We start from the raw sequence: 27296 nt of genomic DNA, 5'->3' as shown, positions 1-27296 counted from the left end.
TAATGGAGGCTGCTGTGCTCATGTGAAAAACGTTAGAAACTGTTTTTGCGTCTTTCTATTTTCTCTGAAATCTACACAGCTTCACTTGATTGTAGTTTCCGACATAGCATGGACCATCATCTGTGGGACCTCATTGTTTTCCTCCAGTCATTTAATCGGCAACTTGTGGCCCCTTATTACATTTGTGAGACATCTCAAGAATATAATAAAAAGTATGAATTCACACGACAAATCCCTACAAAAGCCAATATAAAATGTGAGAAATCTTCAGGGTGTTGCATTCTTTATGGAGGCAATGTGCTTTGTGTGTGTGCATATGTCTATTTAATTGGAGTAGGCAGCAGTTGCTTGGCACTACGTCAACACCCTCAGCGTGCACACTATTCAACCACGCCTTGACCTAGAAATCATCACAAATACCAGAAATGTATGATGGTGTTCACAACATTTCTTAGTGTGAATAAAAAGCCATTCCATTAATACAAAGGAGGAATGAATGTTTATTGGGTTTTCACAATGTAGTCTCCTTTAACCTGCTACCGGTTTTACAGTTAGTGTTAAGGGGTAATTGCATAAAGGAATATAAATGACCTAAGTAATAAAGGGATACGCTTAATGTGGAATGTACCATTGTCACACTGACTGATGAAGAAGTTAACAAAAATCCTTCTAAATGTAATGTCAAAAAACACAAACCAAAAAAAAAAGATCATCTTTCCATATTTTAACACCAATACAAATGCAATTGAAAACTGTAGAAAATGCTTCAGATTTCATCGTAGCTTCCTATTTTTTGTGGCTGCAAACACTTCACTGAACTGCAGGCCTGTGTTTTACTGAGAAAGCACTCTAACTAGTGTTAGGTAGCATTAGTATGTCCTGTATGAAGCACAACTGGGCACTGGGCAACTCTTGTTACAGAAAACTGCAAAGCCGCTGTCCCCTCCCGATCACATGAGGTACAAATCACAAAGTGTTACCTTTCCATTGACCGACACAGAATTACAATACACATAAATATTCAACTACACTCTCCTCAGCTATTATTCACATGATTCTCACCGTCAAGGTCATGATTTGTGTACCAGAAGATTTCCCTACCGTTAACCTTACACACACTGCCTATAATGAAGTAATAAAACAAAGCACAAGTCACACAATAAGTTAATAACTGGGGGTCTGATATGACATCACAGTTTAGCAGCTTTAACTACCTGATTAAATAGCCCTAATGGTTACATTTGTGAGCGTTTCATAGAAAAGAAAAATCACATTGGAGGTGCTTCATTGGTTTGCTATAGTATTCATTAGCTCTAATATAATCACCACTTTGTGCATTAATTTGAGGCAATTGTGCCATTGTAACTCCTTCAAAGCCCTTCAAAATTAACATGAGGATTTAGCAAAGCTCAAAGATGCACTACATCCACCACCAAATATCTGCTACAATACTTCATCATATGAAAAACAAAACATTATCTCACTGTCAGAAATCACTGTATGCAGATGAAACCACATTCTCAGCAGTCTGGAAATCAATCATAGAACCAATTGTGGTCTCAATTCCATCACAATAGCTGACCTGGTTGTAAGCCACCATGACTCAGTTTGTTGCTCCACTTCACTACATTCCCCCACTCACACAGCTTAAGGTACTGTTGATTCTAGTAAGGCTATGGTCTATGGATTTAGTAAGAATGCGCTCCGAATGTAGTGATTCTCCGCCTCGCTCATACATCCCCATCCTCAATCCGAGCCAGCTGCCTCTCCAGCAACTCGATTCTCTGGCTCTGAGCGAGGACGACAGCACGCAAGGCCTTCATTTCTGCTAACAACTCGTTCAACAGATCGTCCTGAAAGAAGTGAGGCGAGAGGGAAGAGGTCAGAAAATTACTTTGAGTACGCAAAACATTAGTATGTCTCATTCTGTCGACTCACTTCTCTTTTTGGCCTCTCAGCATTTCCATCTGTCTCCTTTGAGGCTACTCGTGGCTGTGGCGCCTCTTCCTCGGTCTCCTTGGCAGCAGAGGTAGATGTACATGTGGGAGCTGCAGTTCCGGAGTCCTGCGAGACGAGCTGGGGTTTGCTTCTGAGGGTGTCTCTGTGCTTGGATGGAGGGGCTGTGTACCCACCGCTCAGAGAGACCAACAGGGGTGGTGCATCCTGTCCAGCAATCCATTCATCAGCCAGGAGAGCCGGCTCCAAGCCAGCTGTGTCCGGGTAAAGATCTCCCTGAAACAGATCTGACTATGGAGGCAAGATGGAGACAGGAAAGTGTATTTATTATACAGTTATGGACAGACTTCCTAAGCCACATATCAAACTCATTCCATAAAGGGCCGTGTGGCTGCAGGTTTTAGTTCCAACCAAGGAGGAGCACACCAGGCCAACCAATCAACATCAAGGAATCACTTAGTTATCAGCTGAAGACTGAGATCAGCTGATTAATTGATTCCAGCCTGGTGTGCTCCTCCTTGGTTGGAATGAAAACCTGGCACACGGCCCTATGAAATCAGTTTGATATGCCTGTCCTAGGCATACGCTTCTATTTTTAAATATATAAGTATTAAAAATTGGTTATTTTTAAATTGTTTTACTTTTTTTTACAGGCTGTGCATGGCTTACCTTCCGTGGTACAGTCATAGAAATGGGTTCCACTTTCCTTTCATGGAGTTTGTAGAACCTACAGAAAACCAGGCAATCTGTTATCTCGTTAAAGAATAAGGCTGGAGTATTCTACATTTTTCTTGATGTCAAAAACTGCATGAAAAGACCAACAACAAAAAACAAGCCCAACCGTTCCTCCAGAAGATACAAATACAATAAAATATATATTGTCATTTCAAAGTAACTTCCCAAAAAAGGTGGGGGCTGTTCTTTTTTTTGCAGAAGTTACTCAAACAGGAGTAAATTGTGTATTTGTTGGGACTATTTTCAGTTGTAGGTTAAGACATATTTGGTATGATAGAAAGTATTTAGGACACCCAGTGCACTGGTGTGGCTTATTTATGTGTTTTCAATCATTTCTGGATATCAGTGGAGATCACTGTGACAGTAAGTAATAAGCTATATATGGCTTTGGCTACACAGGCAGTACTTAGTAAACATTTTATTGTTGTTTTTGGTCTTTTCATGGACTTTGCTGACAATAAGAATAATATAGATTATCGCCAGTCCTTTAAAACCATTTAAAGTAATCCAAAGAATATCAAGGAAAACATGACCAAACATATTTACCTTGCAATTTCACACTTGTTGACATCCACACCTCTTTTACTAAGAAAGCCCGCACCTCTCTGAGGCTCCTTGCTGGCGTATAAGCTGAGGAAGTGTACATACGGGGATTCATCGGTCACTTCATAATACCGGATGGTGCTGTCCCCCTGTAACACAGAAGATAAACTGATTAAGACGACTGAACCAAAAATGACTGCGAAACGACACACATTTCACAATCTGAGTAAATCTGTGTCCTCCATACAATCCTGAGGTCATACCTTTCCACACAGGTAGACCATGTTTGTGTCAGGGTCATAAAAGGGTAGAAGGACCCCGTTACTTGAATCTATCTCAAAATCTGCCACTGGCTCAGAGAGATCTTGCTGTAAAAAATGGAATAAAAAAGAACATTGACAATGATGATTAATACTACTTGTAATTGCTTGCAAAGAATATGTACATTCAACCTGCCACACAAAATGCTCATATTGGACAATTCTGCAAAACCCTGGATTATGTTCAGTGATGAAAATAATGTTTAAGGCCAACACTTTTTAATTTTCTTTCCTGAAAATTCTGTACAGTACACATATGGTGTGGTTTACCTTATGGAAAGACAGCACTCATGGCAGATGTGGCAAATAAATTATGGTCATCACATGTTTAGGGTTAGACGAGTACAACACTTGGGTTCAGGTGCCCAGATTGTATGAACACACAACAGTTTTTGCTTCCTGTAATCATTTTTCATGTTCATAGACATTTAAAGGTCCCTTCTTAATGCGCTTCCAATGTAAGTGATGGGGGAGAAGATTTACAGTCCTTGTTCCATGCAAACATGTCTTTGTGTTACTGCGAAATTTGAAAGATATCCACTTTGTTTGACTAACTCTAACTTTGACTAACTAGACTGCTGAAGCCTCATATCAACTTAGATAAACTAAGATAAACAGAAACAAGGCTACAGCTTTTGTCCCCTACCATTTACACTGAAAGCCATAATGAACAGAACAAATGATTACAGCAAGCAAAAACTGTTCATACAGGCACCTGATTGTTGCTTTAAGACAGACTTGAAAAATTGTGGCTCTATCGTTTAAAGTTAGGGATAGTTAGGGGGTTAGAGTTGTGGTAAAAATAAACATTAATAGTTGTTCTGTGATAGGATGCAAACTCCGGTCTCTCGACCATCTCACCCTTTCTTTATGTTTAACTGCTAAAAATCGTACACTGCTTCCTGCAAGGACGAGCGTCACTTGTGCGTTGCAGAATCGTTCAATATGAAAATAGTTCTTAGCGACACTGGCCCTGCCCGTCAGACTTACAGTATCCCACAATACCAGCTGTCTGTCACTCATACGGCTGAAGCCTGTGGTCAGGATCTTCCCATCAGAGAGGAACACAGCTCTCATTGGCTTGGAACCAAGGTGGACCTTCTCTTTCACCTGGAATAACAATTCAAGACTGATGAAGGAGAAATGTGGAAGCACCCTAACAGAGTAATGACCCAGGAAAGGGGCACTGTAGGATTACAGAAAGGACGTGTGCACATGCACGATGTAGTGTCGCGTAACTTCCGTTGTATGCATGTGCAGAGATGTAAAATAACCTTGAGGACGGTGCCCCTTCGTGGGTCAATGACACGCAGAGCCTTGTCCTTGCAGACGGTGCAGATGGCACTGCCGTCCTTGTTCCAGCTGACGCTGTAGATCAGATCTGGGTGGGCATCAGTCAGCTGGTACACCAGTTCCCCAGTTCCCACGTTCCACACACAAATCACATTATCACTGCCTAGAGAGGAAGAAACAACATCCAATGCAGTGGTGTTAGTTCACTGAAGACGAAACCATCATAAATGTTACAAGCTGATAGAATAAAACACATGTTTTTATTTATGTATATCTATGCCTCTATATGTTCTTAGTTGCCTTTCTAAAGTGCAAGTAAAATACTCTTAACTTAAGGAGGGAGGCTATACAGTTCTGTAAGTGCATGAATGCTGAATGCAGGAACATAAAGCAGATTGGTGCTTGTGATCTGTAGAGTTAATAAACTGAGAGCATGTCTGATGTGTACTGTGGCCATTAAGAGCGTTGTATACCAAGAGGAGGATGTAAAATTCCAATGCAAGATGTACATTAGCGCATATTCTGAAAACAACAGGAAGCCAACAAGGACTCTGAGGATCCGAGTGGTCGACTTGAAAGGCAGGAACTTGACTCGAAAGCCCCGCCTGAAGAAATGCCATGACATGGTTTTGTTTTGTTGTGTGGTGGCTCTTAGATCTGCCTAACAAAGGCGGCTCGGCACGTGACGGGTGTGTGCTTGTATGCAAATAACGCCCCGCTCGGTGACTGACAACATCTGCAGGTGATTGACCTGAGCAGTGAGGTCCTACATGAATACAGCATTTTCTGGTTCCTACATGAATTTCTGGTTTTCTGGTTATTACACCTGAGGGATTTCTGCATTTGTGTCACCAGTTTGACGGGGACAGAGCTCAGCTGAATGAAGCTGATGTCATGTACTTCTCAGCATCAATCAGAATTGAGCAATATCTCTAGTAACAGAACACAACGACTCGCAAGAGTTTGGGACACACATTCCAACACAAGAGTAATTATGTTTCAGGTTTTTCTGTTCGGTCTAAAACTTGGCATGCAGGCTATTTGCTTAAGGGGGAAACCCAACCCCTTTGCTTGTATTATGCAGTAGAACTGTCTGTCACTGAACACCAACACAGTAAGATAAGAGCTGTTCTTAAACTCTCACTATTTACAAACAGATGGGTACGGGTCACTTTTCTCTGGATAATGTAGAATATTTAGCACATGGATAACATAACCCAGGTATTGTTAGTAAAGAGAACATGGCTCCAGGTGGCAATTTATATTTGATGTAGTAAACTTCTTTAACATCTGCCAACGTCTGCCAGCACTTGCCTTCTTTTTGTTTTTTAGCCACATATAAGCCACACTGGTCTGGCTGCATGGTGGTACAGTATAATTACTGAAAAGTGCAGAGTGTAATGAAGTGATCTGTCATATTTCAAGCCGACAAACAAAATGCCAAGTAGTTTTTTAGCAATTGATTATGTGAAAAATCATGTTACCCGCAGTCAAGAGGATATTGAAGGCAGTTGGGTGCCAAGCCAGGATTCCCACTCTTTTACTGTGTCCCTCCAGGGTCATGATGGCCTCAGTCATTGGACTCGTCAGGCCACCATCTGGGATCTGCCACACCTTCAATTCAAGACACAGTTTGTTTGTGAATGCATGAGTGTATGAGAGCTGCTGAGGTTTTCTATGATGCAAACATAACATAAACATACATTTTCAGGCCATATATTAAGCTTTGAGTGTTTTTTTTTTCCAGAATTACATTCTTTGTCACAAAAGGAAAACGCCACTCAGGAAGAGCAAGGAGAACAGAACCCAAACCAGTCAGAATTTTAAGCAATCACACTAAAATAAATGGAGGCTTTTAACGGAAGTTTTTCCTTGCTCTGCCTGAAGAACGTTTCCTTTCACGTGTCCAGTCGTTCCAGAGCACCTTAAAGGTGGGAGGAGTCATTCTGGAGAGAGATTGCTGTTAATGTCTCCTCACAGTCCTGCTGGCAGTCTCTTCTGCGTGTGCACAACAGGTGGACAAGGGGAAGGGGAGGGAGCAGTAAATCTGGCATGCTAACGTGTTATCGCATTGGGAAGGAGAGATGGCGATATCAACAATCTTTCTTCAGAGCAACTCACCCCACATTTAAAGGAATGGTTCAACATTTAGTGAGGGTTTAGCTGTAGAGATGAAACGGATTGAGTGCATAGCTTCTGCAGTCTGCTATTGCAAAATGGACTTTGAAACACACTTAAACAGTAACAGCTCTTTAAAAAGCAACAGCAGTTGATTACTTCCTTTAACCAAAGGCAAGAAATGTGTTAGAGACCCAGTTCACACAACTGTGGTCAGCAGCTGACACCAATAACTGATAAAGGGCCACAAACCTCCTGCCTGACAAGCCTGGCAGACCTTGAAACCGTTGACCTACCTTCACTGTGCAGTCCTCTGAGGCACTTGCAATGATGTTGTCGTCATGAGGAGACCACTGGATGTCCAGCACCGGCGCTGCATGGCCGCACACTGTGGGACAGGACTGATCGATTCTGCCGCTCTGCGGGAGAAAACAAAAAGCTGAAATCGTGACACTGTGACAGCTGGCTGGAGAAACTTTTAATACATTACAGGAGTTCAACCTTTGTCCACTATTTGTATTGGAACTGTGCAAGTGCTGCATATGCATTAGCCAGACATGGAGCGAGGTGTCAGAGAGCTGCTGACATATCGCTTTTAGTAGCAGAGTGGAAGATAGGGAACAAGATAGAGGCTTTTAAAAATATTGATCCACTGTATTTGATGCTGAATATAATGCAGAGGGGGTTAGAACCTTGCTGATGGGAACAACGAGGAAGGCCCCTCCTCCGCCGGCTTCGATGATGACGGCGATGAACTTGGGGTTGACCGCGCAGAGGGGGCTGTCCCACGTCACGCGGGACACTCTGACATCGTCGATGCAGTGCTCGGCTTTCCACGCCTGGGCGAAGACGTGGCGGAACTTGCTCTGCCTGACCACACCTCGCCGGAAAGACATGCCTGCAGAGGAAACACAGCCAGTGAATTTGTTGGTTAAGTCAGCTGAAGAGAGAAAGCAGGAGAGCAAAGTGGTACTCTGATCAACAGAAAATGAACTGGCAACCATTTTGATATGAATTCAAGTCAGTCAATTGTCAAGAAATCTTTGTCTGGTTGCAACTTCTCAACTGTAAATAAATGGCAGTTTTATAAGAAATATTTTGGGCTGAATCTATGGCTCACATTCTCTCAATTATGGAAATTATGACTTTTTTTAATAATGAAAAGAATAGTTGCAGATCAGACTTGACCACTTGTGCCACATGAGCTGCAGATGTCTTTTTAATTGAATTTAATACATAATAATTTAATATTACAGGTCCTATTGCAGGTTTCTTCAATGTGATTTGGAATATGGATGATGCCTAAGACTGCCTGCAGAAAAAAGCACTTCATCGGGATGAACTTTTGGCCTGAAGCATTTCTTTTCTTTCTTCAGCTATTCAGCGTACAACTTGCTTTAAATTTTTCACATAAGTGTGCTATTGGAAAGAATACACAAGCTCTAATAATAAATAACCCCAAAACTGACGGGGGTTTTTTGTTGTACATGTGCATTCCTAAACAACAACAAATGCACTTTGTTAATGCTTTCTCCATCTGCGTCCAGCTTATTAATGATTTTACAGTTTATTCAGTGAACCCCAAACAATCCTTAGATGTCAGCGAGAGAGAAAAGGGGCTGTCAAAACAGCAGGCAAATTCTTTCATGGTGGGAGTCTGTCCTGAAAAGTACAGTCAGGCTTCAGTGGACAAAAGGGCATGATCCGCCTGAAACCAAAACATGCTGTGGCTGTGAGGGGAGGGGGGCTGGGCAGTCAGAGCTGCTGAGGCAGGGGAGCCAGTAACTCTACGCCATCTACCTAATGCTTCACAGTGGTCAAAGCAAATTGTATTTTGGCAGGTATGCAGCCTGTGGTCTGCTTTTTTTCTCCTGCAGCTTGTGAGGAAAAGCACATCCACCTAATCGTGTACAATAAAGCCCAAGACTGTTAAATCTGGTGTAATAATGATTGTTCTTCGACTGTATAATGGTGTTTTTAATTACCTGCAATATTGTCAAATACCCACACAGTAATTTTACACCATTTCTGTTAGAGGTTCTATTGTCTGCACACAATAGGAGAAAGGAAAGCTTTTGCAAAGAGTAACAACAGCCATCAGCAACAAAGAACGTGTATTAATGCGTAGTTCAACCCACAATGAGGCAATTCAAGGAAATTGCAAGGTTATTACTTTCAGAACAACAGCATACCTGGCTTTTGAGCGACCTCCTAATTGGAAAAAGGATCACCAAAGACTCGGGCGTGACAGGAGGAGGCCAATAAAATAATCCGCCGCCAGGAACAGTAACTTAATCCTCTCCTGTGTCCAGGCAGGCGTTCACGTCGACTGCGCAGACCTATAACAAAATACGTCCCTTACGAAGAAAAAGCCAAGTCTTCCGCTGCTCTCGCGCTGGTTTGCCGCTAATTACGCATGTCTAATGAAGGAAAACCCTAACCTGATGGAGGATGTCCCGTGTTGGTATACGGCTACATTAAATGGTGCAGGACGACGCTGAATGGAGCCCGGCGGGTGGTGGTGATACAGTGGGAAGAGATGCAAACGCTTTCGGCCCCGTCCCCCTTTACAAACGGCTGAATCGTAGCGGCGGATTGAGCCGAATCGCAGACACTTCCGCTCATGGCAATATATGTCAAAGACACGCGGAAGTCAAGAGAGATATCATCCGTTTCCACCCAGATTCCTCTCTGCCAGACCGGTTGTTTACACACCTGCGAAACTGCCGTAACGATAGACTATTAGCTAGTTAGATTAGATAAGATCAGACTTTATTGATCTCACATTGAACAATAAGGGTGCTAATAAGAACAAAATGAAAAACAAGAACAAGGTGCAAATAAGGTGCAAAAAAATAACAGCAATGCAGTAGTGGATTTCGATGTTCATAATCGGAGAAGAATAGAAGTTATTGTACATAATAGCTATACATTGGATTGTACAGTCTGACCGCGGTGGGAATGAACGGGGGGCCTCAGTCGGCCACGGAAGGAGCTGCTCAGCTCCTCTACAGTCCGGGTTAGTTAGCAAACTAAGTAACCAGTCATACATTTCACAGTGTCTGTATGTCACATGCATGAGACAGTTTTCTATTTTTATACCAGGAGTCGACGTTTGTAAGATCAATTGGTCTACAAAGACGCTCGAGCAAAAAAAAAAAAAAAAAAGTTTGAATCAAGCTTCAAATGAAATATATTGAGTGTGTAAGAGAACTAAAAGCACTAACACAAAAGACGGTAGTTGCACAAATAATAAACAAGCTTGATATAATATTCTCCCTTGAAGAAAGACTTGAGTGTGATAAATAAAAGTGTTTTTTATCCCGCATTGTTTGCCCAACTCCACCAACGTAAGCAACCAGATGCTTAGCGTGTTTTACGCTATGGTCGTTATGCACATCCACACAGGATGTGTTTCAGTGTTTCTGGTCAATTCACGAAGATTATCTTTTTAATCCATATTTTTTTTTTTTACTTTTACGCTATTATCAGTACATTTTCATGTTATTTATCTATCTAGAGCTATCAGAACACGGTTAAACTGTCCCGGCCTGCTTGTGTGTTCCTTCAGCGCCACCCAGTGTTTAATATGGCACAAGACAGGCTCATTTTTTGTTGCTAGTTAAGTTAACATGGCTGTAGGTCGGTGAGAGGAATAGTAATAGTTCTGTGTTACAAACCCTATGATCACTCTCAAACACGTCACCACTACGATCACTGTAGTCCTGATAGTCATGGTAGTCCTTTAAATCACGTAATGTATCCCATGTGCAACAGGTGGCTCCGTGGCGCAATGGATAGCGCATTGGACTTCTAGGCATGAATGCAAGTGATTCAAAGGTTGTGGGTTCGAGTCCCACCGGAGTCGCACTTTTAGTTTTCATGGCACGATTACTATAGACGCGGTCCTTATCAGTTTTTCGTACAGACTCACGATAAGTACAAAGTATGTCAACATAACCGCCTACAGAAGCTATTAGTGGTTCCGTACTACAAATCATATTCAGTGTCAAATCAATGTAATTTTATATCAACAATATATTAATCATTGCGTTCCTAACGTTTCCTCAGGCTACCTACTTAGTTGTAAATTACAGAATATCTATTAAGATACAATACAGTGGGTTTCCGATTGTAACATTTTAATGAATTAACAATGATAGGGGACGCAATTAAGAAAACAGGATCCAAGTTGATTTTTAGTGAAATAAAGGTCATCGCGATAGTAATGGCAGAATATTGTTTGTTTATTCTCCCTGCATAAATCGTTTTCATTCAACTAAATGTCACTGCTTATTTTTTCTTGGTAATCCACACGCCCCTTTCCGTTGCTTTATTCCCCCTAGTGAGAGAACCACATCACTTAAGTAACAGTAATCAGCCAATTTACCGATAAGTAACTATTAATATAATATTTATAATATATAACACGTAAACGGATCCATTTAAGAATATATGGCATTTGACTGAGTCGAACAATATGACTGGATTTTTATGTGCAAATACTGGCACAACGCACAATTACTTTGCAGGGTAAACATCGACATTGGTTAGCTTGAGTCACAGGAAAAATAACGTAGCTAGCTGCGTGTTTCTCGACGACACCAAATAGGGTTGCACCGGGTGTAACCAACGAGCTAACGGTAGGCTAGTTAGATGTAGCTAGCTAGCTTTAGGTTCTTGTCGGCGTACGCAGCTATAGATTTAACATTATACACACGATTGTTGAGAGATACAAATGAAAGTCGTTGGTGTCACTTTATTTTACAATCACACTGGTGTTGTCGTCGACGTCTTCGGCTTAGTGTTTTTCATCATTAGCGGTCCCGTGTTAGTCAGTTATCGTTAGCTGGTCAGCCTCTTCAGCTAGCTAGGTACAGTAGCGTATGGGTGTCAAAGTTAGCCGTGACTTCACCGGGTGTCTCGTTGCCTGATCTCACATTTCGGACACGTCAAGGTAAACATTTAGCCATTGGCGAGTTTGAAAGCTAGCTGGTAAGCAAACGATTGTTTAGCAGTGGCTCTCGCTTGCATCGTATTTTTAATAGGTACACGTCAGCTGGTAAACTTCGAGCAAGCATGACAATTAGTGTTTTCTTTACTTCAGCTCCTGTTCCAACAATGAGCTGTTATTACTGCGACTTTCACTAGCTTAACTCGAGCTATCGTTGTTTAGCCTCCGGTGGCAAGCTCGTAAATGTGTTGAGCTTCTTTAATTTCATGTTGTTACCATTTGGTTTTTTTTGTTGTAATGATCGCACACCATTACATTTCACTTAAATCGTAACTTGAATCACAGTTTTAAAATTCTTGGTATCCGTATCAATTGATGATATTTAAGTTATGGGTAATTAAGAAAACTTAGCATCACATTAAGGTTTTACAACTCATGCACATCTAATCCCGGTTTAAACGCTAGTTTTGTTGGTTGAATGTGTCAGCAGTGAATCTGTATTGATTCTTAGTAAACCTTTGACCTGTCACACCACACTGAAAGATCAATATCAACCACCAGTAACGTATCACATTACTGTCAGCTGAGAGGTATTTTCATTATTAGTTAATCTGCTACTTATTTTCTCCATTAATCGTTTGTGCCATGAAATGTCAGAAAATAGGGATATGTGCCAACTGCAATTTCACAAAGCCGAAGTTGAGACATTACAGTGTCTTTCCATGTGTTTCCTTGAGTTTACACAGAATACTGAAAAAAATCAGCAAATATGCGCATTTGAGAAGCTTGTGAAGTTGTGCTGTTTTTTGCCATAAGAAACAATGAGTCACTCATCAAAGTAGTTGCTGATTAATTTTCCTCAGTCTACAAATTAATTGTAATTTCAACCTGTATGAAAGCACAAGCCTTGTCATGCAAGTTCTGAGAGTTCTAACTTTAATTTTCCCTTCAAGGTTCCTCAAACCTGTATCTTGATTTTGGGGGCTGTGATGTCGGAGCCCAAGACCCCCACTCCCACTCCTGCTGGCGACACATACAAAGGATGGGTGTTCAAGTGGACAAATTACATCAAGGGTTATCAGCGGAGGTGGTTTGTCCTGAGCAATGGGCTGTTGTCATACTACAGGTACGCTCTCCTATAAAACAGATGCACTTAAGGAAGGACATAGCCTTGATCGTGGCACCAGAGAAATCCATCAGCATGAATCTTCTGTAACTACTGTTTAATTACACCCAACCAGCTGCCAGCTAAGCAGGGGGCAATCAACTTCACCTTATCAATGTGTCTCTCCTGTTTTAGTTGAGTTTCTATGTCAGATTGAAGCCTTATGGTTATGTTGTACAACTCCAGCAAGGCATAGCTGCTGTTGTAGCCAAACACACGTTTTATTTCTGTGTAGTTGCATATTTGTGTCAAATCAAGCACCTTTGATTATTAGGACCCAGGCAGAGATGGGCCACACGTGCCGAGGCACAATCAACTTGGCTACAGCGACTATCACTGTGGATGACGCCTGCAACTTTGTCATCTCCAATGGCGGAGCACAGACATACCACCTGAAGGCCAGCTGTGAGGTGGAACGCCAGCGCTGGATCACTGCCCTGGAACTGGCCAAAGCCAAGGCCGCCCGCATGCAGGCTGAGTCAGGTAAAACATACAAAGACACAGCAGAGGAAAAAGGTATTCAGAGTTTTTCCTCTGTGAACTTTTTCTTCTATCTAAATGAAGAGAGCAATTAGAGTGGCTTTGTAAAACCCTTTTTAGGCTGATGTGTCCTGCTTTCCTGTTGTTTTGATCATTAACAGATGACTCGGGGGATGACTTTTCTCCATCATCCCCACCGGTGGCACCTGGACAAGGTGGCGGGTCACAGAATTCAGAAGTCCAGTCTGCTCTCAGAACACTAGGCAGCAAAGTGGAGGATCTTAGCACGTGCAACGACCTAATCTCAAAGCATGGCTCTGCCCTCCAGAGGTACAGCGTTAACAGTCTGTTGCTGTCTTTTTGCTTCACTCTTTAGTCCTCAGACCAAACGTGAATAAGCTTCTCATGTATTGTCTTTCTTAGGTCTTTATCAGAACTGGACAGTTTGCGTCTGACTGGAGAAGCTGGGGATAAGATTCGTCAGGTGACAGAGAGGGCCACGCTGTTCCGCATCACATCCAATGCCATGATTAACGTAAGTGTCTCTCAGTATATCTACTTCTGCCTTGTGGTCGATGTATAGTGTCATTTAGAATGGGCCTTGTAAATCTACACTGTATTTAATATTTACTCTGCGCAGGCCAAATTAACTGGTCAAACTTGCTGTCATTACCTGGATCCTGGATCCTGGATTACCTGATCCTGTTTGACGTTTTGCCCCTCAGGCGTGCCGAGACTTCCTCGCGCTGGCTCAGGCTCACAGCAAGCGATGGCAGAAGGCCCTTCAAGCAGAACGGGACCAGCGGGTGAGGCTGGAAGAGACTTTAGAGCAACTTGCCAAGCAGCACAACAACCTGGAGCGGGCGTTCAGAGGGGCTGCACAGGCTAATGCTACTGCAGACAACAAAAGTAAGACCTGACGCTGACCACTTCCCAACTTACAGTCAGGATAATATCAGTTTTTTCCCAACTCATTCCTCTTTCCACTTCCTCTCCTCTTCTCTAATGCTCTGGAAAATCTGCCCTTTTTACTCCATTGTCTTTATGTTAGTGAGTTTATTTTTGTTAACACCTCTCTATTACACCAGTCAATCTTTTATTTATTGCTGAACTTGAACTTAAGGTGATGATTTTCCACTCTTTTAACTGTTTTTTGTTGTTGTTTTTTTTTGTTAAGGTGCTGCTGGGCCAGGGAAAGGTGAGGCCAGTGACGAGGACGACGACAATGAGTTCTTTGATGCCATGGAAGAGGCTCCTGAGTTTATCACTGTACCCGCAGACCCCCAGTTCCACAAGTCAGTGACTCTCAGTCACCTCACATACACATGTTTACTGCACAGGCAGTCATACAGGGAACAGCATGTCAAAGCATGAATTTTTCTAGGCCTTCAGTTGTACTTCGCGTGCCATTTTATATAACATGCAGGCACAAAATAACATGAGTCATATGGTGTGATGTCTTCATGCATTCCTTGTTACAGTCATTGGTTAATTGATTTATCTGGTATCAGTCAGACTGGTTTATGCTCTATGTCCTTTTCTGTTACTCTGCCTGTGTGTTTAACCAGAAGTCTCCCAGACACAGACAGAATCTCTTTTGTTTTTAATGTCTTACAGAAGGTCAAGCAGTAACATCAGCGGTTTCAACAGTGAAATGTGTCCTGACGACCAATCGGTAGGTCTCACTCTGGCCTCTGGGATGACTGTTAATAGGACTGGTTCACTGTTTTTCAAGCTAGTATAATAGGTTTATTGTGAAGCTGCAGCAGGGTGGTAGATTTCTTAATACTAAGGGTGTGATTGTCCTACAGTCATATCACATCCTGATAAATTAGATGGCTAAATGAATCTGTTTTTGAAACTTTATTATTGCCAAGGGCTTCTATGCTGCTTATTGACAGAATTTTCTGCCTCTTTAGCTTAATGAGGAGCCTCTAGCGATGAACCAGGAATCTCCCTCTCAGGAGTTAGTGCCCTTGAAGAAGAGGCGGACACGCATTCCGGACAAACCCAACTACTCCCTCAACCTGTGGAGTATCATGAAGAACTGTATTGGCAAAGAGCTGTCCAAGATCCCGATGCCTGTGAGTATTTGCTACGCCAACACCCAGTGTGATGTCCAGGAAATGTGTTAGTGGGTAAAGTAAAGGCCTCCTCCTCTGCAAGCGGCTCTTTGCATGTCTTTGTGTTTTACAACTTACTTAACAATGTTAATGTCATGTCAGCACATTATAGGCTTCTGACACCAGCGTGTAATGCAGGTTTAACCAAAATGCCTTGTTGTGTCTGCAATACTGGGTCAACAACATTCTGTGAGAGCCATGTCTGCTTAAAATAGCCCTATTGATATATATGCTGAGACACCAGCCATCAAGTTGTGTTTTTTTTTAATTTGGAAAACCTCAGGGATGTACTGTAGATATACATTTGTGTTCTATAGTTTGGTTTCTAAAAGTTTTATGAACAAGCACACAATACAAATAAGTTGTTATGCATAAAATTGAGACACGATGCGAGATAAAAACACTCAGACAATAGAATTTATTATGTAATGATATATAAAGGACTGCTGCACCTCTGCTATTAAAAAATTTTTTTTTGCTCCTGTCCCAACCTGTTTGAAACATGTTGCTGGCATCAAATTCAGAATAAGCAGATATTTACAAAAACCAGTGAATTAATGATTCACGTTTTTCAATTGAGTATATGTCAAAACAGATTAGCAGATTTTCACATTGTTTTTTTCAAACTTTTTTGGAATCAGGATTGTAGATTCCCCCACACATTAAAGGCTTTGAGAGCCAAAACAGCAATATCTAAAATTTTCAAATGAAGTTTTCACTATGCCTCGTATTATACTGTAAATAGTCTCGTACGCATTTCTACGCAAGTGCAGCTACATATTGTTAGCAGTGTTTCATCAGTTCAGTAATTTAAAATGGCTTATATATGTGTTCTTTTATTGTGACAAAAAATGTAACGCATCATCTTATTTTGAATGATCTGTAAAAGTGGGCCATGTTCCAACACTTTTTAATACCTCCTTGGGTTCGACCTGGAGTCCAAACATGAATTTCCATCCCTGCTCTCTGCAGGTGAACTTCAACGAGCCCATTTCCATGCTGCAGCGGTTGTCGGAGGACCTCGAGTACCACGAGCTGCTGGACAAGGCCTCTAAGTGCCAGAGTTCGCTGGAGCAAATGTGCTACGTGGCTGCCTTCTCCGTGTCCTCATACTCGACCACTGTCCACCGCACAGGCAAGCCCTTCAACCCTCTGCTGGGGGAGACGTACGAGCTGGACCGCCGGAGAGAGAGCGGCTACCGCTCCCTCTGTGAGCAGGTGAGGGAAACAGAAAAGCAGAAAGACGGAGGGCTTCTAACAAGGAAGTGAAACTGAACAAAGAATGAATGTCAGGAAGGATGACTTGAAAAATCCCACTGACTCAGCATTTTGAGCGTATCTTGTTTCCTGTTTTTGATGTATTTTGGATGCACATGTTACAGGGAACTAGCATTCATGAGGGGAAACTAATCAAATCATGGCTAGAAGGGGCAGTTTTATCAAAAGTGAGGGTCAGATGAAGAGTGGTGGTGGTGAATTATTACTAGAAAGCAAAAAAAAAGTTTTCTAAACATTTTATGGAATCACTTAACATCGGTGCATATTCTGGCTTGGGGGGCTGTATAAAGAAGAGACAGGAAAGGATTGTGAAGGTGTTTGCAGGATAAAGAATGGAGGCTTAATGCTGGGGAATAAGAATGGCAGAAGGGTTTTTATTTCCGAAGAACAAGAAAAAAAAAAATATATAAATTCGGTCACAAAGGCTTTAAATGAGAGAGATTTATAGTTTTATAGTGGGGATTTTTTTAAGCACTGCAATGTGACAACAGGGTGTATTTTTCATTCTCTATAGGTCTGTCAGTGTGTCTGTGTCTATGTAAGACTACATGCTGTGTGCAAGTTATGTTCTTATTTTAAATCAAATAGTACTCTTCACGTAGTCTTCGCCTCTGTCACAGGTGAGTCACCATCCCCCTGCAGCAGCGCATCATGCGATCTCTGATCGTGGCTGGACCCTGAGGCAGGAAATCACTGTTGCCAGCAAGTTCAGGGGCAAATACCTCTCCATCATGCCTTTAGGTAAGAGTTTGGTTCCCAACATATTAGACGTGCTGGTCTGACGATGACATACAGGACCAGTCAAAAGTTTGGACACACCGTCTCATTCAGTGGCAGACTGAAGATCAGATTTCCACTGGTCTAATGTCCATTCCTAGTCTTTCTTGGCCCAAGCACTTCTCTTCTTCTTGTAGTGGTTTCTTTGCAGCATTCTAAAAGAAGGCCTGATTCACCCAGTCTCCTCCATGAAGCATTTATGTGGTCTCTGATCTGAGGTGGTGTTATCTTCCGATCTCTAGAACTTCTAGAGCAGAGGTGACTCTTGGTCTTCCTTTGTTAGGGCGGTCCTAATGAGAACTGGTTTCATGGTCTTTGCCACTGCACTTGAATATAGATTCAAAAGCACTGAATGAGAAGGTGCGTCCATACTTATGAGTGGTACTGTAAGTTGAGGGTGTGATACGAACATTGTGATTTTTTTCCCTGATGGAGAACACAAATGGAGGGCACAAACCAGTGCTTACAGTGTTATGAGAGATCAGGAGACTGTAATCAGCTGAAAGCTTGTGTGAATGTCAGTCAAAAGTTATCAGTCACTGGAGATGAGTGAATTGTTTGCTTTGTTAAATGATGCTGATTTGTTTCCTCCTTTCCCTCCAGGCACAATTCACGCAATCTTTGAAAAGGGCAACAATCACTACACATGGAAGAAAGTTACCACCACTGTGCACAACATCATTGTGGGAAAACTGTGGATCGATCAGGTGAGACTGACAGAGTTAAAGCAAGATGATGCATTTTAACAAGGTTTTGAATAAAGAGCAGGAGCCCCATTAGCAAATAGCAATGACCTTATTGTTAGTACACTTTTGAAGTATTTTTTTATTGAAGTTGAAGAGAGTGAAAAGGGGAATGACATGCTGAGATTCTCAGCTAGGCATGAACCTGGAAGCTGCAGTTAATGTGTTAAACTCTAGTCACAAATTGTGCCCTAGTTGTTAGTAGAGTTTCAGTAGAGGGGGGTGGTATGGATAAAATCTTGTATCACGGTATATGAAAATGTATATTACAACTTCCATATCTTGAATTTTAAAAAATCCATTGTTGCCGTGAATTGGTTTCCAGTTCCTCCATCATGCTTATACAACCAGAGATATTAAAGGGATAGTTGCCGCGGCAGAAACAGTATAAGAACATTTCTGACATTTGACAGTTTTTACTTTTTTTTAAAATTTATCCCAAAGTAACATTGAATTGCAGTAAGGACACAAAAAACAACCTATGTAACACACAAACGTAGTTAACACATAACAGACGTCTAGTACTGGCGACAGCAAACATGCCATACAGGCTGGAGAAAACAATGCAGCAATAAACACTAAGATAGATTATATAGACCATAGATCAATATCCTTTGCACGGCCCTAGATATTTGCATATTCACACTTGAGCTTGTGCAACATTTTGCTGTATAATTTGCCTCACAATGACATGTACGTTTTACATTTTCACCCACCTACACACTTCATTACCTTCCATTTCACTACACATATTGTTTTGTGTAGGTGCCAAATACAGATAAAGTCCTTTGAAAACGGTGCCTGACTCACGTGTCACAGCACATTTATCATCATGGTGTCAACCCCAAATTGAAGTTTAAACTTTGGCTCCAGAGTGTTAGGGATTCCCTCAAAACGTCCTTTTTCTTTCTCTCTGGCAGTCGGGAGAGATAGACGTAGTGAACCACACCACCGGAGACCGCTGCCACTTGAAGTTTGCTCCGTACAGCTACTTCTCCAGAGATGTGGCCAGAAAGGTGAGAAAACTGCAAAGACCTTTGACTTTATATTCTATGTTGCGTTTACAACTCCTGAACCTTTAATGTCTCAGACTCTCTTGTTGTGTTTTTACGGTGTTTATCTTTTCATGTTTTCTGCAAAAAGAAAAGGTTTTAACAGTTTTACAGTTACATTTTTTTTGCTCTTATGGGTCTTTCTCCTTTCTTTAGGTGACAGGTGTGGTGATGGACAAGGACGGTAAGGCACACTACGTGCTGTCAGGCACGTGGGATGAGAAGATGGAGTTTTCCCGGGTGATGCAGAGCAGCCGAGGAGGAGAGAACGGCACTGAGGGCAAACAGAAGACTGTCTATCAAACCCTCAAAGCCAGAGAAGTGTGGAGGAGGAACCCGCTAGCGTAAGTACTATCACTGCACGGCTAGGTGTGTGTGTTTTTTCGCTCATTAAGTTTTATGATGTCACCTTTGCTCTACCACAGCGAGGGAGCAGAGACCATGTACTACTTCACTGCCTTGGCGCTGACCCTAAACGAGCTCGAGGAGGGCGTGGCGCCCACCGACAGCCGGCGCCGGCCTGACCAGCGCCTGATGGAGGACGGCCGCTGGGACGAGGCCAACGCTGAGAAGCAGCGGCTGGAGGAGAAGCAGCGCAGTGCCCGGCGGGAGAGAGAGAGGGAGGCTGCCAGCCAGCGCACCTCCAGCCAATCAGAAGAAGGTGAGAGTCCAGTGTTTGTTGACGCTTTACTTCTTCTGTATTCCTCTCTACCTTTCATGGGGCAAATCTTGGAATCAAGGGGTAAAAAAAAATATCTCTGTGATCCCCCTTTTCTCTTCCAAAAGCTGTCGATGAGGACTCTCTTACTGATCCCTCCTTAAAAAGCAAGTACTCCTCTTTTTTGTCTCTTTTACTGCCACCTCCTCATGCTTTCTGCTCCAGTCTGTCTGTCTGTTCTCTTTCATCTTTTTCGGTAACACAGTTCTTCTCTCTTTCAGGCGCACCTCATGAGAACTACCAGGCACTTTGGTTCGAGCGCTGTGAGGACCAGATCACAGGTGAGCAAGTCCATATCTATAAGGGAGGCTACTGGGAAGCTAAGGAGCGTGGCAACTGGGAGGGCTGTCCGGACATATTTTGACCTCAGCATTGACTGGAAAATGCCCTGAAGAGGCTGATCCATCGAAGCCACGTGGTGGACAGCAACCGCAAAGGCTGGCTTGCCCCCCCCCACTTGGACAGCTGCCTCCCTCCAGTGGCTCTCTGTTCTAAGAGATCTCCAGGACGGTCACTGCTGTCTGATCCAGAGGGGGAGCGGGGTTTTTCCTCTGGCCCCTCTCATCCCATTTTGGTTCCTATTTTCTTGAGTCCCCTTGTTGCCATCACACATCTGAGAGGTCTGGAATGAAAATGTTTGTGCTGCTTTGAATCGGGTAAGGCTGAGCACAGCCGGGAGGAAATGAGATGGGCAGTGCTTCCAAATCTACAGTAGATCATTCATTTAGTCTCTCTTCTCGAGTCTCTTCAGTCTCTAAGACCAGGAGCAGAAGAGTTTTTGTGCTGGTAACACCCTGTGAGATAATGTAGTGTGCCTATTGTCATCCACAGCATTGTGTGCTTTGGTAATAACTCTAAAAAATGGGGTAAGACCTGGTTAATATATACATTTATCTATAAATATGATTTAAAATAATTGCATTAAAATGTCAACTGGTGGCCTTCAAGATGTTAGCGTGGATTTCTTGTTTATCTCTCTGATTTAGTGTCTTAATGTAATGAAGGTTCTAGTGTGCTTGTGTGTATGATTGCATATCTGCTCTTCCATCACTTTACAACACTGCCACTGTGCAGTATACTGTGTTAAAAAAGAAGAAATGATTGTCCAAAGGACTGGTTGAACCTCCACACTGTCATGTTTTATGGTTAGAATAGATTTTTTTTCCTGATGGAAATTGTGACATTTTGATGTGGCCACAAGGCCTAAACACCCTTTCTCTTCGCCTTAGAAATGAGCAACCTGCTCTCACCTGTATTTATATCACACCTGAGTGGACATGATGACATTTGTAGCTGGTTTCTTGTACAAACTTTGAAGAAATAGTTGGGGAAAGAGCTGCAAATTTGCAAAATACTTGTTCCAGTGCTGAAAAAAATCTCAGATTAGTGCAGTTTTATTCAATAACAATTAATAAAATGAGCCATTTTCTCAGGATTGGAATAATGTGTTGCCATTTTGCGGATAAAGTGAATGGTAACTAAGTTACGCGGCAGTAAAAATGTTTTAAAAGTGATGGATAATTGTGTGATTTTCGTGTAGAGAGGAACGCAGGCAAAGAAAACAAATGTAAACACAGTGATGGAAAAAAAACACACACCCTGGTATCTCTGCTGAAGAGTTCATACATATGCAAGTACATTATGACACCAAAAACATGGGATATATTGTGTGTGTGTGTGTGTGTGTGCGTGAGAGAGAGACCGAATTTCATAATTTTGTTTGTAAGTGTACTTAAAAATGGAGAATAAAGAAACAAAGAAGCATTGCAAATAACTATGATTTTATAAATGTATAGAAATTCATATTATAGTATTGATAAGTGTAAGGTAGTTTCTTGTACTTTTGGTTCCTCTCATATTATTGGAGGAGGACTGTCTTCATTTTCAGAAAAAAAGGGAGTTTCCATTCTTAACTGGGGAGACATGACATTGTTCAGTATTTTGTATTAACAAAGAAAAATAATCTGTAATAAACAAATGCTGTGATGTCAAACAAATAGCTTTTGATCCTGTTCTTCAATTTCATTTGTTCCATCTTTACCATTAGTTATTAATTAGGTAACGGTTAAAGAAAAGCCAAATCAATTATTTGGGAATTTCTGTCCTCATGTTCTTCGGAGCTTCGGATGGGATGACATATGTTGTCAATAAAGTGATAAAAAACATTGAAAACATGCTCTCATTAGTTTGTGTTCCAGTTGCTTTGTTATATGCTATACAGTGTGTACAATACAATAGTTAATCTTAACCTATAGGCATCTAAATTTGCATGAAAGAGCATAATAAGAGCACGTTCAAAGCAAAAATTACAGTGCTTTTCCAGAGATACGATAATAAGACAACAACGGGACATAAGGCTAGAATAGATACATCGGTGCTGGCAATTATCCTGATAGCTGAATAACAGGCAGACTGAAATAAAAACTACTGGATGGATTTACATGAAGTTTGGTGCACCATCATCAGGTCAAACTTGTATTTAGCCCACTATTTTGGTTTCTCACCAAACACCTACTAAACAGTTAAACACGTTAGCATTCACATGCTAGCGTGGCTGTTGATGTTTGTTGACCTGTGAAATGTCCTCTTAAGTACATTTCTTGGTCACAACTCCTTAAAAAACAACTTTGAGGCATCTTTAGCAAAAATTATTTAAAAAGAAAATATGGGATGATATTCATATATCGATGTTTGTATTAGCCTTTAAAATCTAGCATTGATCAGGCTATATTGTAAAAGGCAGCAAACAATTATATAACATGGTAGAAAAATCTTTAAAAAGTAAATGTAAGCATCCCATGAAAGAAATAAAACAAGCTAAAATTAGAAATTAGCTATATTAAACCTTTAACCTGCTATTTTAACTTTGTCTTTAGCAGTCAACCTCCTTGTATTTACAGTTGAGGATCGATTCTGTGCTCTCTTTAAATCACCAGCTGGCTCTCTTGTTATTTTCCCTGCGAGAAGAGCCGTTTCTTTCACTGAACACACCACAGGCGCCTCTCCTGCTGTGTCATGCCAGCAGATTTATTTTCAGCCAATTTTCTGAAAGGCAGACTGGAACCTACCATCCTATACATGGGGCAGAGAGAAACAGGGAGTTGGGGAAAGTTGGGGAGGGGCTTGCCGTTCGGCGGACCTCACAGCTGTTGGGACCAAAAGGAAGCTACTGATAAACCACGTCACCGTCAGGACACACCCTGCCTATGATACAGTGTAGTACAGTGCGGTGCAGTGGGCAAGAGGTGGTAGAGAGACGGTGAGAGTTTGCATAACAGGCAGCTACAGCCTGTACAGAGGGAGGGATGGGAATGCTGAATCAGTAAAACTGCATGAAAGCCTGGGAGAGGGTGGAAGAGGGTACACGGCAGGGGGAGAGGGAAGAGAAAGGTAACGGCTTGGGTAAGATGTACAGTATGATGCTTCGTCATTCAGTTCATCTCTTATTCGTGGATGCAGAGCTGACAGTTCGCCCTGTTTTACATCAAGCTCTCCTCAGTTAAGAGACTTTAAGCAGTTTTAATCTTGGTGCTGCTTTAGGGTACCGTACATTTTTAAGGTTTAAAGCCGGAACTAAAACCTTTACAGTTTTCAGCAGGCCAGAAAAACAAGGTAAGGTTTCACAAATCGATATTTCTGCTTTGTGTTGCAGTGTTGTCTACAATATACCCAGTGACATGAACACTGGGGATAACTAATACCTCCAACTGAGTGAAACAGCTGAATCAAAAGAAATACAAGTAGTGTACGAAGTGACAAGATGCAACTCAATCTGTGCATGTACAGTGATAGAGGAGGACAAAAAAAGCGGTATTTTTTGTTGCATATGCCTTCAAGTTCTTGCACTTTGTTCCACTGTATCTCTGCCTGCTTTCAGTCGGATGGAGGTAGACAAGGTGGTGTGTTTGCCAAGGTTGTCCCGGGTCGCTGTGTGTGGCGGTACCCACGGCAACGAGCTGTCTGGGGTGTACTTGGTGAGAGAGCTGCTGAAGGAGGAGAAGAAAGTGAGGGAGAAGAAGGAGGAGGATGAGCAGGAACAGCCTGTGTCAGTGCTGATGGTGCTTGGGAACCCGTGGGCCACACAGCAGTGCCGCAGATTCGTCAACACCGACCTGAACCGCTGCTTCACCCATGCCGCCCTCAAGTAAGGCAGCACTGAGAGGGCAATGGCGCTCATGGTAGCAATTCTGACAACGATGAGTTGTGATCTGATTGTTTGTCCGTCTCCTAGTGGTCCTCTGTCAGACATGGCCCCCTACGAGATGATCAGATCCCGAGAACTGAACGCCATACTGGGCCCCAAAGGAAGTCCTGAGGCGGTGGATCTTGTTTGCGACCTCCACAACACCACAGCGAACATGGGCCTGTGCCTCATCGCGTACTCTGACTGCGACTGGATCTGCCTGCACATATTCAGACACCTGCAGGCAAGCAGAAACGCTTCCTACACACTCCAGTCAAATCAATTGACCCTTGCATGTTTAAGAAACTTTCCACAATGGGCTACACTCAAATGGAAGAAGGAACTGAGAGTGGTAAGGCTAGAAACCTAAAGTTAAGTCTGACATGTCACTTTCAGAGGAAGATGCCGGATATACCGATGAGGTACATCCATTTTGACGTCTCCAAAAAAGAATCATATTCCCTTGATTCAGTGGGAAAACATGGCTTTGGTATGTTTTGTATTTCTGCTATAATCTTATAAAAGGCTTTTGAATACAGGATAATGTGTAATATTTGTCATCTAAACTCAATTTTCTGCAGCCATGGAGATCGGCCCCCAACCGCACGGCGTGGTGAGGTCAAACATCTATACAGCAATGAAATCTGGCGTGCAGCACACGCTCGACTGGGTCCGTTTCTTCAACTCAGGTGCAATTAAGCGCAGGTTACTCATTGAGTTTTATTTTGCCACACGAATCCAGAAAGTCTTTTAAGCCCTCTTTTACTTTCAGGTACTATTTTTGAAGGAGGATTTGTGGATGTGTTCACCATGGTTAAACACATCGACTACCCGAGAGACAGTGAGACTCGCAACATCGCAGCAGCCATTCACCCTCAGCTCCAGGTACAGTCTGAGGCACGTTTGCCTGTTGTCAGCTACTGAGCCCACTTACTTAAGATTGAATAAACCAGGGACCAGAATCAGGAATAACAATATGAATACAAACTACCCAACAGTCAAGTACAGGAAGTACAATGGTTTTCATATCTGCTATAATTAACAATGTGAGCTGACAGCATCCAGTTAATTTCTTTTAGCCAGAAACTCCACCAGACGACTCAGGTCTCTAATATCCTTTAAAAGGGTTATACAGAGAAATATGTTGGCATTAATTATAGAATAAATAATGTGCACGGTTCCTACACTTACAGACTGTGTGGTTCAATTTAAAATTGGAAGTGTTTTCAGTCATGAAACCTGATTAAACTTTGAAGGATCACTTCAAAAATCCTTCAAAATGCTTCCCTCACTGTCAAAACAGTTAAACTACTAAAGAAATTCTACCCAGACCTGAAGGGACAATTCGCTTTCAACGCCATTATTTCCTAAAAACAGAAAAAGATCAAAATATGTTTTTGACTTGCAATGACATTGACAGCAGTTGAAGTCAATCCAACTTTTTAATACAAAAATGAATTCACTCTCACTGTCAGCACTGAGGCAATGTTTCGGGCTCAGACCTTCATAAAACGTTAGCGTTAGCATTAGTGGATAAAAACACAAGCAATGAAACCATAAAACACACACCAGTTGGGTGAAAAGATTGACATGCCTGTGCACAGCTAGCCTAACTAAAGCCTGAGGACGGTTAGCTTAAACTAGCATAAAGACCGCAGACACAGGGATCAGCTAGCCTGAAGCTAAAAAACACCCTCCAACACCTCTAAAACTCACTTATTAATGGCATACATATTGTTCGTTTGTGCTGTTCAAAAAACAAAATGTAAAAAGCACTATTAGCTGTTTGTTTTTGTGTGGTTTTATATTAGAATATTTCTAGGCCACTGTGAGCGCGGTGACAACAGTGCTGCGTTTAGCCAAACTTATACAATGCTAGCAGAATGGGAAGGAGCAGGATAACCTCAAGCTATTCAGACTCGTCACACATTATTCCATGATGCTGACTGCTAGCCTTGTAGTCACAGAATATACTTAGCTGTCATAGCTACATTTGCTCTGTTGCATATTTGGAGCAGTTTGTTAAAAACATACATAAAAAACAAGGTGTAGGTTATTTTAAATTAGCTGTAAAGCAGTAAAATGTATAATGGCGTCTGTCTTCAAGACTCCAAACTATCGTACAAAGTAAATCATGCCTGTATTCCTCAAATGCAATTAAGTGTGCATAATTAATTGCCTTTTTACACACTTCAAAAAGTGATTGAGGCTCTACTAACCACATCAGCTACACCAGTTGTCGGGAACCAAAATCATCCTGTAACTGTTGACTGAAATAACAATGATCATAACTACACACTGTAAAAATAATCACCTATTTGGACGTATTGTTTGCTGCACAGCTGCTTTAAAACCTCACCTGATATACTGCATATGTGAAGAGTGCCTTGCAAATGTAAGATCTGACAGGTGTTGCTCATTAGCGATCAACCTAATTGGCTGCCTTTCCCCACAGGACCGAGACTTCTGCCTGCTCCGTCCTGAGGACCCACTGTTCCAGACCTTCTCAGGTGAAACACTGAGGTACAAAGGGAAAGAACCTCTTTATCCTTTTTTCATCAATGAATGCGCTTACTACGAGAAGGGCATTGCCGTCTCCTTGGCACGAAAAAGACGCGTGATGATTCCTGCAGTCCGGGTGCAGACGGAGCAGGAGCAGGAGCAGCAAGCCAACGAACAGGGATTTGCTTCAGAGGAAGAGGAGTGAGGATGGACTTTGAAAAAAGAAAAAAAAAAAAAACACCTGACATGATGAGACTGATGTGACCACATAATAAATTTTACAAAAATGTTAACTTTTATTGAAATGACAGCGGCTGCTTGGAATACGCATGTGTATATCGCATACACTCGCAAAA

General features: G+C 42.0%; 3 protein-coding genes and 1 non-coding gene across 5 annotated transcripts; 3 read left to right on the top strand and 1 right to left on the bottom strand.

Moving 5' to 3' along the window:
- Positions 1 to 493: 493 nt before the first annotated feature.
- On the bottom strand, positions 494 to 9560 carry coro1b (coronin, actin binding protein, 1B). Its single transcript, XM_041964707.1, has 12 exons — positions 9407 to 9560; positions 9158 to 9304; positions 7658 to 7863; positions 7262 to 7384; positions 6332 to 6461; positions 4829 to 5010; positions 4545 to 4664; positions 3498 to 3602; positions 3238 to 3383; positions 2626 to 2683; positions 1939 to 2247; positions 494 to 1853 (listed from the first exon to the last, which is right to left on the bottom strand). The coding sequence occupies exons 3-12, from the start codon at positions 7859 to 7861 to the stop codon at positions 1731 to 1733; spliced, it is 1500 nt and encodes a 499-aa protein (XP_041820641.1). The 5' UTR covers positions 7862 to 7863; positions 9158 to 9304; positions 9407 to 9560; the 3' UTR covers positions 494 to 1730.
- A 1184-nt stretch (positions 9561 to 10744) lies between these two features.
- trnar-ucu lies at positions 10745 to 10833 on the top strand. Its single transcript is given in 2 exon segments — positions 10745 to 10781; positions 10798 to 10833. It is a non-coding gene; the product is annotated as a tRNA-Arg (tRNA).
- Positions 10834 to 11590: 757 nt separating this feature from the next.
- On the top strand, positions 11591 to 22398 carry LOC121626312 (oxysterol-binding protein 1-like). Of its 2 annotated transcripts, XM_041964749.1 has the most exons (17): positions 11591 to 11922; positions 12873 to 13045; positions 13359 to 13567; positions 13726 to 13894; positions 13988 to 14099; positions 14290 to 14473; positions 14742 to 14859; positions 15182 to 15239; positions 15484 to 15648; positions 16660 to 16905; positions 17586 to 17706; positions 18346 to 18449; positions 19406 to 19501; positions 19694 to 19881; positions 19963 to 20198; positions 20324 to 20362; positions 20477 to 22398. In XM_041964749.1, exons 2-17 carry the CDS (start codon positions 12909 to 12911, stop codon positions 20617 to 20619), a joined length of 2325 nt encoding a protein of 774 aa, XP_041820683.1. In that variant the 5' UTR covers positions 11591 to 11922; positions 12873 to 12908; the 3' UTR covers positions 20620 to 22398. The 2 variants fall into 2 exon arrangements, with proteins under 2 accessions (XP_041820683.1, XP_041820684.1); XM_041964750.1 differs by lacking the exon at positions 20324 to 20362 and having other exon boundaries at positions 20477 to 22397.
- A 1738-nt stretch (positions 22399 to 24136) lies between these two features.
- LOC121626950 (N-acyl-aromatic-L-amino acid amidohydrolase (carboxylate-forming) B-like) lies at positions 24137 to 27145 on the top strand. The gene is made up of 6 exons (XM_041965705.1): positions 24137 to 24399; positions 24487 to 24682; positions 24835 to 24928; positions 25020 to 25127; positions 25211 to 25323; positions 26894 to 27145. Exons 1-6 carry the CDS (start codon positions 24137 to 24139, stop codon positions 27143 to 27145), a joined length of 1026 nt encoding a protein of 341 aa, XP_041821639.1.
- Positions 27146 to 27296: the final 151 nt, after the last annotated feature.

The sequence above is a fragment of the Chelmon rostratus genome, chromosome 23 (assembly GCF_017976325.1).
Source record: "Chelmon rostratus isolate fCheRos1 chromosome 23, fCheRos1.pri, whole genome shotgun sequence".
Taxonomy (NCBI): Eukaryota; Metazoa; Chordata; class Actinopteri; order Chaetodontiformes; family Chaetodontidae; genus Chelmon; species Chelmon rostratus.
Note: the sequence above shows the minus strand (reverse complement) of the source record. Positions and strands in the feature narration are given on the sequence as shown.

What these genes read in the sequence shown, in the direction of transcription:
- LOC121626950 (XM_041965705.1), top strand. Translation starts at nt 24,137, where the DNA reads ATGGAGGTAGACAAGGTGGTGTGTTTGCCAAGGTTGTCCCGGGTCGCT. An exon ending in ACATATTCAGACACCTGCAG is followed by an intron (nt 24,683 to 24,834) that starts GCAAGCAGAAAC and finishes TGTCACTTTCAG; the next exon opens with AGGAAGATGCCGGATATACC. An exon ending in AGTGGGAAAACATGGCTTTG is followed by an intron (nt 24,929 to 25,019) that starts GTATGTTTTGTA and finishes AATTTTCTGCAG; the next exon opens with CCATGGAGATCGGCCCCCAA.
- LOC121626312 (XM_041964749.1), top strand. Translation starts at nt 12,909, where the DNA reads ATGTCGGAGCCCAAGACCCCCACTCCCACTCCTGCTGGCGACACATAC. An exon ending in CATGGCTCTGCCCTCCAGAG is followed by an intron (nt 13,895 to 13,987) that starts GTACAGCGTTAA and finishes TGTCTTTCTTAG; the next exon opens with GTCTTTATCAGAACTGGACA. An exon ending in CCTCTCCATCATGCCTTTAG is followed by an intron (nt 17,707 to 18,345) that starts GTAAGAGTTTGG and finishes CTTTCCCTCCAG; the next exon opens with GCACAATTCACGCAATCTTT.
- coro1b (XM_041964707.1), bottom strand. Translation starts at nt 7,861, where the DNA reads ATGTCTTTCCGGCGAGGTGTGGTCAGGCAGAGCAAGTTCCGCCACGTC. An exon ending in TCGTTGTTCCCATCAGCAAG is followed by an intron (nt 7,385 to 7,657) that starts GTTCTAACCCCC and finishes TTTCTCCCGCAG; the next exon opens with AGCGGCAGAATCGATCAGTC. An exon ending in CTGAGAGGCCAAAAAGAGAA is followed by an intron (nt 1,854 to 1,938) that starts GTGAGTCGACAG and finishes CACTTCTTTCAG; the next exon opens with GACGATCTGTTGAACGAGTT.